At 39.3% G+C, this 13026-nt stretch overlaps 1 protein-coding gene across 1 annotated transcript in view; it reads left to right on the plus strand.

Moving 5' to 3' along the window:
* Positions 1–13026, plus strand: part of ANKFN1 (ankyrin repeat and fibronectin type III domain containing 1) — a 362043-nt gene that overhangs the window by 286022 nt on the left and 62995 nt on the right. Inside the window, exon 10 of the mRNA XM_043902728.1 lies at positions 7590–7697. Coding sequence (XP_043758663.1) covers positions 7590–7697 — 108 coding nt within the window. The remainder of the gene's footprint in view (positions 1–7589; positions 7698–13026) is intronic.

Genomic DNA, 13026 nt, shown 5'->3' on the forward strand with positions numbered 1-13026 from the left:
GAGGAGAACAAATATCCAATATCAACTTCATGGTTAAATAAAACATGTTGTATAGAGATCCACACTATAGAACAAAATGCAACCATTAAAAATGGTGTTTTTAAAAAAACAACATTGTATAGAAGACATTCTTATAGTGTAAATTTTGTATAAACACATTTCACGGTTTTTTCACATTTAAACTGTGAGTCTGACCACAATTAGGTAGGTGTGTCTGCATATAATATTAAAATTTAACAGTGGATATTTAGGTTATAAGATTATGGGCTCTTGAGTTTCCTTTTTACATGTTTATGTATTTTTCAAGTATTCTAATAGTGCCTACCCAGGAGAAACCACGAATCAGGTGGTAATTTATGAGCTTCCACAGTCCTGTGTCACTTAATCCTAACAACAGTTGCTGCTCCCATCTTGTGGACAAACATCACCATTATCCTCTGCATCACTGTCAACACCAGAGCTGACATTTCTAAAACAGCTAATATGCTGCACATTGATCTAAGAATTTTATACAGATTAAGTCAATCTTCATAACAACCCTATTGAGGTGATTTTTACTATTTTACTGATGAGGGAACTATTAATGTTGATGTACATAACACACACACATACAGCCCAACAGCACAAAATTAGCAAACACTAAAGTCAAGTCTAAACCCTGTGTCCCTTGCTCTTAACCACCATGATCTACTCCTCCTCTACTAATAAGGAAATTAGGATTAAGAGATGCTGCTTGCCCAAAATCACAACTTTGGTACATGGCCGAGCCAGGATTAAGTCTAAACTAGTCGTTGATGAAAGTGAAAGAGGAGAGTGAAAAAGTTGGCTTAAAGCTTAACATTCAGAAAACTAAGATCATGGTATCTGGTCCCATCACTTCATGGGAAATAGATGGGGTGACAGTGGAAACAGTGTCAGACTTTATTTTGGGGAGCTCCAAAATCACTGCAGATGGTGATTGCAGCCATGAAATTAAAAGATGCTTACTCTTTTTTTTTTTTTTTTCTTTGATGGATTCATTTATTGATAAAAATAACTTGGTACTATTAAAACTTGTGCAGAATCAGAGATTTGGAGTTTATTAGATGTAGTAGCAGATCTTGAGCTGCTTCTAATTCAATCCAAGATTAATTCTTTTTTTTTTTTTTTCAAGATTAATTCTTTTTTTTTTTTTTAATTTTTTTATTAGTTGGAGGCTAATTACTTCACAACATTTCAGTGGGTTTTGTCATACATTGATATGAATCAGCCATAGATTTACACTTATTCCCCATCCCGATCCCCCCTCCCACCTCCCTCTCCACCCGATTCCTCTGGGTCTTCCCAGTGTACCAGGCCCGAGCACTTGTCTCATGCATCCCACCTGGGCTGGTGATCTGTTTCACCATAGATAGTATACATGCTGTTCTTTTGAAACATCCCACCCTCACCTTCTCCCACAGAGTTCAAAAGTCTGTTCTGTATTTCTGTGTCTCTTTTTCTGTTTTGCATATAAGATGCTTACTCTTTGGAAGGAAAGTTATAACCAACCTAGACAGCATATTAAAAAGCAGAGATATTACTTTGACAACAAAGGTCCATCTGGTCAAGGCTATGGTTTTTCCAGTGGTCATGTATGGATGTGAGAGTTGGACTGTGAAGAAAGCTGAGCGCCAAAAAATTGATGCTTTTGAACTGTGGTGTTGGAGAAGACTCTTGAGAGTCCCTTGGACTGCAAGGAGATCCAGCCAGTCCATCCTAAAGGAGATCAGTCCTGGGTGTTCATTGGAAGGACTGATGCTGAAGCTGAAACTCCAATACTTTGGCCACCTCATGCAAAGAGTTGACTCATTGAAAAGACCCTGATGCTGGAAGGGATTGGGGGCAGGAAGAGAAGGGGATGACAGAGGATGAGATGGCTGCATGGCATCTCTGACTTGATGAACATGAGTTTGAGTGAACTCCGGGAGTTGGTGATGGACAGGGAGGCCTGGCGTGCTGCAATTCATGGGGTGGCAAAGAGTCGGACACGACTGAGCGACTGAACTGAACTGAACTGAGTCAAGACTCTATGCAATAACTAGTGCCCTGCTATCAGGCAGACCATCAGACTAAAATCCAGCCAGCCAACACCAACTACTGCCTCTGGTGGATTATTGCTGTTGCTGTTCAGTTGCTCAGTCAGGTGTGACTCTTTACAACCCCATAGATTGCAGTGTGCCAGGCTTCCCTGTCCTTTACTGTCTGCTAGAGTTTGCTCAAATTCATGTCCATTGAGTCAAAGATGCCATCCAACCTCTCATCCTTGTCGCCCCTTCTCCTCCTGCCTTCAACCTTTCCCAGCAGCAGGGTCTTTTCCAGTGAGTCAGCAGTTCACATCAGGTGACCAAATTATTGGAGCTTCAGCTTCAGCATCAGTCCTTCCAATGAATATTCAGGATTGATTTTCTTTAGGATTCACTGGTTTGATCTCCTTGTTGGCCAAGGGACTCTCAGAAGTCTTCTCCTACAGCACAGTTAGAAAGCATCAATTCTTCAGCACTCAGCCTTCATATGGTTCAACTCTCACATCCATGTATGACTATAGAAAAACCATAGCTTTGACTATACAGACCTTTTTCAGCAAAATGATGTCTCTGCTTTTCAATACGCTATCTAGGTTTGTTATAGCAACCTTCTTTTAATTTCATGGCTGCAGTCAATGTCTTCAGTGATTCTGGAGTCCGAGAAAATAAAGTCTGTCACTATTTCCATTTTTTCCCATCTATTTGCAAGAAGCAATTGGACCGGATGCCATGATCTTAGTTTTTTGAATGGTGAGTTTTTTTTTTTTTTTTTTTTTTTTTTTTTTTTTTTTGAATGGTGAGTTTTAAGCCAGCTTTTTCACTCTCCTCTTTCACCTTCATCAAAAAGCTCTTTAGTTCTTCTTCATTTCCTGCCATTGGGTGATTATTGATATTTCTGAGGTTATTGATATTTCTCTTGGTTATTGATATTTCTGAGGTTATTGGTATTTCTTCTAGCAATCTTGATTCCAGCTTGTGATTCATTCAGCCCAGCATTTCGCATGATGTACTCTGCATATAAGTTAAATAAGCAGAGTGACAATATACAGCCTTGACGTACTCCTTTTCCTATTTGGAACCAGTCTGTTCCATGTCCAGCTCTAACTGTTGCTTCTTGACCTGCATACAGGTTTCTCAGGAGGCAGGTCAGGTGGTCTGGTATTCCCATCTCTACAAGAATTTTCCACAGTTTTTGTGATCCACACAAAGGCTTTAGCAGAGTCAATGAAGCAGAAGTAGATGTTTTTTCTGGAATTCTCTTGCTTTTTCTATGATCCGATAGATGTTGGCAATTTGATCTCTGGTTCCTCTGCCTTTTCTAAACCCAGCTTGTACATTTGCAAGTTCTTGGTTCACATACTGTTGAAGCCTAGCTTGAAGGATTTTGAGCATTACCTTGCTAGCATGTGAAATAAGTGCAATTGTGCAGCAGTTTGAACATTCTTTGACATTGTCTTTCTTTGGGATTGGAATGAAAACTGACCTTTTCCAGTCCTATGGCCACTGCTGAGTTTTCCCAATTTGCTGGCATATTGAGTGCAGCACCTTCACAGCAGCATCCTTTAGGATTTTAAATAGCTCATCTGGAATCCCCCATCATCTCCACTAGCTTTGCTCATAGTAATGCTTCCTAAGGCCCTCTTCACACTCCAGGATGTCTGGCTCTAGGTGAGTGACCACACCATCATGGTTGTTCGGGTCGTTAAGAACTTTTTTGTAGAGTTCTTCTGTGTATTTTTGCCTCTTGTGGATTCAGATAGCTAAATCGGGCCATACAGAGCCTTGGACCACAAATACCAAACATCTCTGAGACTCCTGAGTCCCCTAACGTTTGATTTACCTATTCCAGTCTTACCTGGGCATCTTTCTTACTGAAGACTTTCCAGAAGCACATGTGGGGAATATTGCATAATTAAGATAAGACACTACTATACTATCTAGTATACTAAGATACTTAAGGAACCAATGTCATTCCAGGATGGGACAGAGAGGAAGGATATGTATTTTTGAAGATGGAAGGATAGAAGGAATGGAAAAGCAAGAAAAAAAAAAGTAGGAAAAAAATAGTACACCTGAAAGTGGGGCAGGGGGAACCCACTACAAATGCTTATCCAATGCAAATTCGGATTTATATTATGTATTTACTTATAAACATCAGATGGAGCCTGGTTCTGTAAACTTCAAATTCTATTCAGATACTCTCCCTCACAGCCCATTTGAAGAGCTGTCTCCAGAATGAAAAGAACAGTTGTCCAGGGCTGGGAAGAGTTACTTATTACTTGGTAATTAACATAGCAAATGGCAACACTTTCTAAAACAGCACATTTGATTAGTAGGGGTATCTGGCAAAGAACTGAAATAGAAACATGTCATTATAGTCGCTGCAGACTTGCCATGTCACTTGGAAAGAACAATATAAAAACACTCTGGTTCTATTTATAAACAGAGTATGACATTGTGATGTAACATATATCAATATTCAGATATTTACTAGAGGACAATGTATTCTAACATGACAGAGTAATTGGAAATTTGGTAATATGTTCCAGTAAGCTATAAAACTTTAAAAAATATTTTTACAAAAGGCCCTGATGTGTTTTTATAGACTGATGTTAAGTGGCATGGTACATAACAAGAGAAAAGGACCCAGACAGACTTGTCTGAGTTATGATCAGGAAAGCCCTGATATCGCCAGTGAATGTAAGCTCTGCATTGTGTTGCGACTGAAGTGTTCTTATTACCAGAACAGTGAACAGTATTATGTGGCACAATCTGCTCTTTTCCTACCACCCTAAGTTTATTCCTGTCAGGTTCCTGATTTCTTAATATATTCTTCCTCATCCCTAAAGTCTCCTATTTTATGTAGTCATCAGAACCTTCCAAACATCTATGAGAAAAACCCATTCTTTCCAAAAACCTTGGCATCATGTCCAGCGCTCACTCAGGCTGCAATTTAGCATTAGCAACTTTCTAATGTATCATAAAGTCATCAGTTCAAGCTCGCCTCTGAGGTAACAGGGCTCAGCTGAAAGAGCCAGGTCTAATTCATCTCCCCCTGCATTGATGGCAGTATTAACACCCAGAATATATGAGTACGTTCAGAGTCATGTAGTAATTCAGCCACCCAGGAGTCTCACTCAAGCAGACAGCTTTGCTCATCTTATCTGAGTACTTCAGATATATTCACCTAAGAGAACAAACACATAATGGTCTCTGGGAATTCACAAGAGCATTGTTTATTCTCACTGTGTCCAGATACCAGGGCCACTATAGATAGTCCAAGGGCCACTTGGAATTTGTTTCCTCAGACATTTCTAAATGTCCCAGTGAAAGCTCTTTCCTAGCCCATTCTACATGAACACCATCATGCTTCAAGTCACAATGCTTTACCAACATTTAATGAGCATCTCCAATGTGCCCAGAATAGTGCTTTACTTACATTATTCCTCTGAAACCACAAATAACCTAAAAAAGAGATTCAAAAGCTCACTTTACAGAGAAGAACCCTGAGGCAAAGAGAAATTAAGTCATGGTTTCTGCCAACAAGGAACGGCGTCCACAGAAAGCACCTATGCCAATTCCCTGTCTCCAGTGTTGACCACAGCTAAGCCACAGCACACAGACTCCAACCAAACTCTCACCCTCCTTCTCAAAAGAAAACAAAAACAAAAGCATCGCCATGGTATAAGGAAATGAGCACTATATGGAGGGCCATGAGACTCTATTATAGTCCTGGCTACGCCACCAACAAGCTGAATGGCTATCTCTCGGCCTTTATTTTCTAAGAGGTGAAAGGAAGATGGGTACATGGTGGGTAGATGGGAAGGAAGAGGGATTAGAAAATCTCTGAGGCCTTCCACTCCAAAGGGAATTATCTGCTAAGGTAAGAAATGATGTTTCCATATACCCCATTCAGGAAGTTCACTTTCCATCAATGAGTTCCCTTCTTTTTAAGTTATTATTTACATAAGGCTTGCCATGTAACACTGTGCTGAATATCTAATATAATACACCTCTCATTTAATCTGCACAAAAATCCTGCCAGATAGATACCATACCCCTTTTTCATACTACTGAGCCAAGTCACTGTCAGTGTGAGTAACTTGTCTTACAGACACAAAACTAGGAATCAGAAGTGCCAGGGCTTAAAACCAGACTTATCTGACTCCATAACCTGAGTTCTCTCTGACTATGCTGAACTGCTTGGCCTAGGATGGACCAATCCGGAATGTTTTTACCTAACGTTAACTGTGATGGTGGTCTTCCCTCAGGCTCAGTTGGTAAGGAATCCGCCTGCAATGCAGGAGACCCCAGTTGGACTCCTGGGTTGGGAAGATCCACTGGAGAAGGGAGAGGCTACCCACTCCAGTATTCTGGCCTGGAGAATTCCATGGACTGTATAGTCCATGGGGTCGCAGAGAGTCGGACGTGACTGAGCAACTCTCACTTTCACTTCACTTTCAACTGTCATGGCATCAGCTTAAAAAGGGAGGCTAAACAAGAGGGACTCGCTATTTTAAAATAACTCTTGGTGGAGGGAACTTGAAACTTGTTCAATTAGAACTTAAGCCTCAGATATATTCATGAACTAACTGTCTTTTCTTGAAAAGAATGTCTACCAATTTTAGAGAAAGCATTTAAACTAAGAAGCACTTTAAGTTGTTGCTTTTGAAAGATCCAGAAAGTAAAAGCCGGGGGAAAGAGATTAGAGGAGGAAAGGGATGGACTATGAAATGACTGACCTGCTGGGAAAAAAAAAAAACTAGGGTTGGAGACAGCAGAATTATAATCTTGACATTAGACCCATACGGATTATTACTTTTGATATCATCATAGCCAAATGGAATGAAAATAGAAGAGGGAGAAAAATCTCAGTGGGTATTGCAATTTAAATTTGCCATGTAAGCTAATACTGTATACTTAGAGACTGAGCAGACAGGGTGGTTGGTGGCCCCGAGTATGTGCAGGCGTTGCTGTGCCAGCTAACCAAAGCAGACATTCATTAGAGCTAAAATGTAGATTTCCATTTCTTGGCATCTGACATGGGCTCTTTCCTTGGAAAGAAATGTCAATTTGGCCAAAAGTGTGAAACCTGCAATAAAAGCATTGGGACTGTGGATTTCATCTCGTCTGCACATTCCCACCCCTTTCTTTCCTTCTCTGGAAATGCAGTCGCAACCTGGGGTGCTGAATGGAGAGGTGACAGGGGAACTGATTAGGACACGGATGCTGAAAAGGCGGGTAAGGAGCTGCGGGAGGGGACATTGGACTCCCAAATCCTCTATTTTCTTTTGGCTTTCAATTACCATTTTCTCTTGCCTTGAAACGGCCCAACACAAGACACCAACCACAATTACTGTTTTGTGCAGGGCCTGAACAATGGCAGCTTCCGAACCCTTGGCAGTTCCTGCTCACTGTACGAGTGCTGGGTGCTCACCCACAGAGTCTGTGGGTAGTATGATAAAACTCAGCTCCCGAGGCAAGGCAGGGAAGAGGCCTCTGCTACTTGAAAATTTCACTCTGTTTATTTCTTTTGTTCAATAGACTGGAAAGACTATGACGACAGAGCGCCCAGACACAAGGGACAGAGTGAAGTTTTGGAAGGTCTGCTGCAGCAGGTCCGAGCCCTTCATCAGCATTATAGTTGCCGGGGTAAGGATAAAAATCTCCTCCGGGCCATCGACTGAGGTCTCGGTGGCGCCGGTAATTTTAGCAGCTTCCTAACTGGGTCATACCTTCTCATTCATCAAGGAGGGAGAGAGATATTAATATTTGTACATCTGGAATCACTTTACAGCACTATCTTGCTTTAACCCTTGAGAAGAGACTCTCCCTTCCTTCCCTTCCTTTTTCTTTCACACCCTCACTCCATAGGAACAGTTTGCAAACAAGTACAGGAAAAATAGCAACTGCCACTAGTTTTATTTAAACTGCACCTTCACAGAACCTCTCAGTGTGCGGGGTCTTTGGGATGCTCACCCTCAAACTTTTCACCTGCAACAAAAATTCTCTGAGCATGCCTGTGGAAGCTCAACCAAATTGTATCAGCAAACTTTTGTGTATGTTTATAATAAAGTTTACATGCAATTTCACATTCAATATCTCTTTTCATCCTCATTTTGGAAAGTATCACTGAGGCTAAGTGGCTTGACCAAGGTCAAAATGCCAAGAAGAAACAGAACCAAGATACCAATGTAGGCTTTCTGTCTCCAAGCCAGTATTCTTGTTACAGCTCATTTTTGTGTCCCACTCTTACATCAAGACTGGGCACTGGCTTTTAATCTCATCCTGAATTTTAATCTTTCCCTGCACTATTGCTCATGAGAAAGTAGAGCACACCTTCTCTAGATCTAGACGTAGCTAACTATACCCAGAAAATCTCTGAGAAGCTTTAAAAAGATTATTTTCTACTTGGGTTGTTCAAACAGGACAGGGTCAGGTTTCTGATCTGTGTAATGATTTGTGGAGCAGGCACTTAGTTTTATTTGGAGAATTAAAAGTTCCATAAAGTTTTCATTTTCCATGCTCCTTCACCCATCAGATCTCTAACTGCATTGTACTCTCTAGAATAGGGCACTGCTGGACCAGCTAGGTTAGAAATCTATGGTTGAACTAAGAAATGCTAAACGGGTTTTGACTGGGTATAAGGAAATCATATTAAGCACTAGCAAAAGTTGTTCCCAGTTGCTATATAGCTATGACAACAGAGCCGTTAAGAAATGCCAGCTATAGCTAGAAATGAGCGAAAGTGTTTGCAAGAAAATCATGTTCTAATGAGTGGTTGGTTCATTAGGAGATTTGAATATGCATGGAAGTATCCTGAGAAGGAAACCCAAGTGGAATTTCATTCTTGGATCTCTAGGAAAACTTTAGCCAGACAAGAGCCTTCAACATTCCACATTGGCCAAAATACCCTCAGTTCTCAGTTATCCAGGGTCCATTTAACCAAGCCATGCATTACCTAGGCTCATTTCTCTTCTTCTGCCTTTCCATCATTTCCCTGTCCTTCAGCTCCTGCATGGCATGCAAAAATGATAAAGCAATTGGATAGATTTTTCTTTGCAATTCATAAGCCATTTTGTGTTTTCTGATAAAGATCAGAGGGGGAAAGCTAAAACTACTCATGGAATGAGGGATTGTTTTTTCTATTATCTGAGGATTTAGATGCTCTCTCCAATACTACTGGGTTACAGTCCAATAATCAGAAAATGATTGTCTTGACAGCCCAGTTATTTCTATAGTTGCCATTCAACTTTTATCATGTACATATTTTCCCCCCACAGGGATATAAATATACACATAGCATCAAGCAAGATTTAAGTAAGGCATTAAGTAGAATTCCCAAAAGAGAAGAGTATTTTTATATTGAAATGAACATTGGATATTTAAACAGTACCTAAAGTGTGTTCCAAAGAAGAGTGGTTGCATAATTTGCTCAGCTGAAAGAGGGTCTCCAGTCAAGTAAATGGGATTGTTACATTATATATCCCTTTATTGGAAATCTAAAATAGACATTAAAGACTCTGATAAAAAGACATTTTGAATTTGGTTAAGCAAGCATTTTCCAAACTTATTTGGCCATTGTAAAACCTTTTTTACAGAATTAGGGTTCCAAGGTACAAACTTTGAGGAACATTGACCTGTCATACACCAGGGTAAAACAAATGATCTTCCAAGATGATACAACATAAATCTTTCTAAGTCTAAAAGGATAAAAGAAGGATAATTAGGTATTGTATACAGAAAACCACAAAACTTTTGTTTAAAATACTCAAGTACATTGATACTATGTGGTTTACAACTTTCATAATTAGAAAAAACAATTATTTAAAATCCCATTTTTACAACTTACTGTGCATACTTAGAAAAGCATTTAACCTCTCTGAGCCATAACTTCCCTATCAGAAAAAGCCAGCATAATGATATCCATCTGAAGGACTGTTTTAAGAGTTAAACCAGATAATGGATTAAACTCATCTGGCATAGTGTAGGCACTTGGCAAACTCTAGCTTATTTTTTTCCATTGTTCTTCCAATTGAAGAATGGAGCACTCTCCATCCTCAGCACTTTATATGTCCTAGAATTAAAGTGGAATCACTGACTCCATTGTAATGAGCCTGTAGTACTTAATAAACACACAGCATATTCTAAATGCAGAATTAATAACAAAACATTCCTTCTCCTACCAAAGCCCCACACAGAAGATACCAAAACCCACATTAATTTCTTTATTTTTGGCTAAAGAACTGGCCACAGCTAATTCACATCTTTAGAGATGGAAATTCAGTGGCGATATTGCATGGCCTTGATTGTTCACAAGGTTAATGCCCCGACATACATAATGAAATATAAAGAAGTCAACTGTGTTCACTAAAGCAGTTCCCTACAGGAGTGAATTTCAATTATTTTCCAATTTTTCAACTGGCAAACATTAACTGAAACATTGTCTACTATGTGTTAGGTGCTAGATGTACTGGTATGAATAAAATAAACTCTCTATGCTCTAAGCACTTAAAAACTAAAGATCAGCTGCATTCAGAGTCCAGAAAACTAACCATTGCTCCAGAATTCTGAACTAAGCAAAAACAGAATAGAAGCCACAGTGTTCTTGGGAGAGAAGTGAGCTTAGATCTTGTAGCAGTCTGGTGACTCAGACAGTAAAAAAAAGTCTGCCTGCAATGCAGAAGACCTGGGTTCGATCCCTGGGTCAGGAAGATCCTCTGGAGAAGGGAATGGCTACCCTCTCCACTATTCTTGCCCGGAGAATTTCATAGACGAGAAGCCTGGTGGGTTACAGTTCCTGGGGTTGCAAAGGGTCGGACACAACTGGGTGACTAATACTTTCACTTTCATCAGTCAAGATGGGCTGTGTCATGCTGCAGTACCCAAATGAACTGCAAAATATTTATTTCTCCCATGTGCTACTACTATATGTCTGTCACTGGTCAGCTGAGGGCTGGCTATCCATCAGTCCTGTCATGATACTCCTTCTAGAAATATTTGTCAGAACCCATGGGGGAAAAAAGACACTTGAAGGTCTCATATGGACAAGACTAACATTCACACTCAAAATCCATCGGCAAAACTGGTCACATGGCCCCAACCCAACCACAAGAGCTCCAAGAAGTGTAATTCTACTATTTGTCCAAACTGGAGATCTGGAATATTTGACATTTTCATGGGCCCCTTCCCCAGCTAGTAGCAGCATTTCTCATTTTCTTTTTAGCCTAATTTTTTTTTAGTTTAGTCTTCATTTTTAATTAAGTTATACATGACTGTACTCTGAAGCCAGATTTATGTGGGTTCAAACACAGGCTGAACATTTACAAAGTTGTGTGATCTTAAGTAAATTTCCACCTTCTCTATACCTCACTTTGCTCACTTATAAAATGCAAATAAGAATTATGTAAATCTGTCAGTTATTTGAGAACTGAATGACTTAAAATAAATAAAGCATTAAGAAAAGTTTTATTATTAAAGAAAAAGCAATTTCTCCCATCATCTGTTTTTTATTCCCTAAAGGCTCAATTATTTTGATGTTTTTTCCTCTATCTCTAAATAACAGGGTTATATTGCTAATTCCTGATTTTTAAAAATTATAGTTACTATTTCACTAAGGAAGATGATTATTTCTTTTTTATCCCTCCACTCTCTTACAAGCACATATAATTCCTACCCCCTTATCTTCCTTACCCCCCAGAGAAGAGAATGGCAATGCATTCAAGTATTCTTGCCTGGAGAATCCCATGGACAAAGAAGCCTGGTGGGCTATAGTCCACGGGGTTACAAAGATTTGACATGACTGAGTGACTAAGCACGCATACACCCTCCTAATATTGTAATTTTAATAAGATCAATATTTATTGCTAATGTTATAATGATCATATAAATTTTATGATCATTTTCCTTTCCTAGATAAAATTTTATTTCCCCTGTAGATAATACTTAACTTTTATTATGTGTTTTTTTATCTTTCCATGTTATAACTAACTAATCCCCAAGCTACTCTCCAGTTTCATCAATTTTCTCTCAGTACAATCAGATACATAAGTATTGTTTCGAGTGCACCTTCTTAAAGAAACCTCTCATAGAGTCCTCTAACCTGCTCCAGTTTAGACTGGTTACTGGATGCCCCCGTGTCTGTTAAATAGCTGTCACTCCAGGATCTCCTTTCATCACCATATTGAGGATTCTTCTTGCCACTCTCCAATATTGGAATTCCTCTGTTTACCATCTCTTCCTTTTTCTGGGGTTTGTCTGTCATTGGTGGAGCCTTTCCTCTAGTAACTTCCTCATAGGATACTTGGGAGCTAATTTTTAGATACATTAAGTGTCTGGAGATTTATTTATTTTATTTAATATTTATTTAAGGATTTAGATACATGTAGAATTCTCAACTGAAATAATTTTCCTTCATATTCATCATTTTCAAGCCTTCAGTGCTGAAAAGTCTGACACTATTCTGATTCCAAAAGTTTTATATGAAAGCTACTTTTTCCTGCCCTGGAAGTTTTTAAGCTTTCTTTATAACTTCACTATTCTAAAATTTCACTGCTATGTCCCTTTGAGTGGCTCTTTTTGTCTGTTGTGCTGCACATTTGGCAAGCCCTTTCAATATGGAAACTTATAGCTTTCAATTATGGGATATTTTCTTAAATTATTTCTTTAATTATTTCTTCCCCTCCTTTTGCTCTGCTCTCTCCTATGAGAACCCTAATTCAGATACTTGAACCTCATAAACCAGCCCCATTTGTTTTTTTCGTCTCCTACATTTCATGTTCCTTTGCGCCACTTTCTTGCAGATTCCCCCAATTTTGCTTCTTAGTTGGCTTTTCAGGCTTCAATAACATATTTCCAGTTTCTGATGCTCTCTGTTGTTCTCTGAAAATTTCTCTTACAGACGCTTATCTTTTTTACAAGGATGCAAAGTCTTTGCTTGTCTCTCAGGCTACTAATGATTGGCTTTTTTTCATTTTGTGTT

This window comes from Cervus elaphus, chromosome 5, assembly GCF_910594005.1.
Source record: "Cervus elaphus chromosome 5, mCerEla1.1, whole genome shotgun sequence".
Classification (NCBI taxonomy): Eukaryota; Metazoa; Chordata; class Mammalia; order Artiodactyla; family Cervidae; genus Cervus; species Cervus elaphus.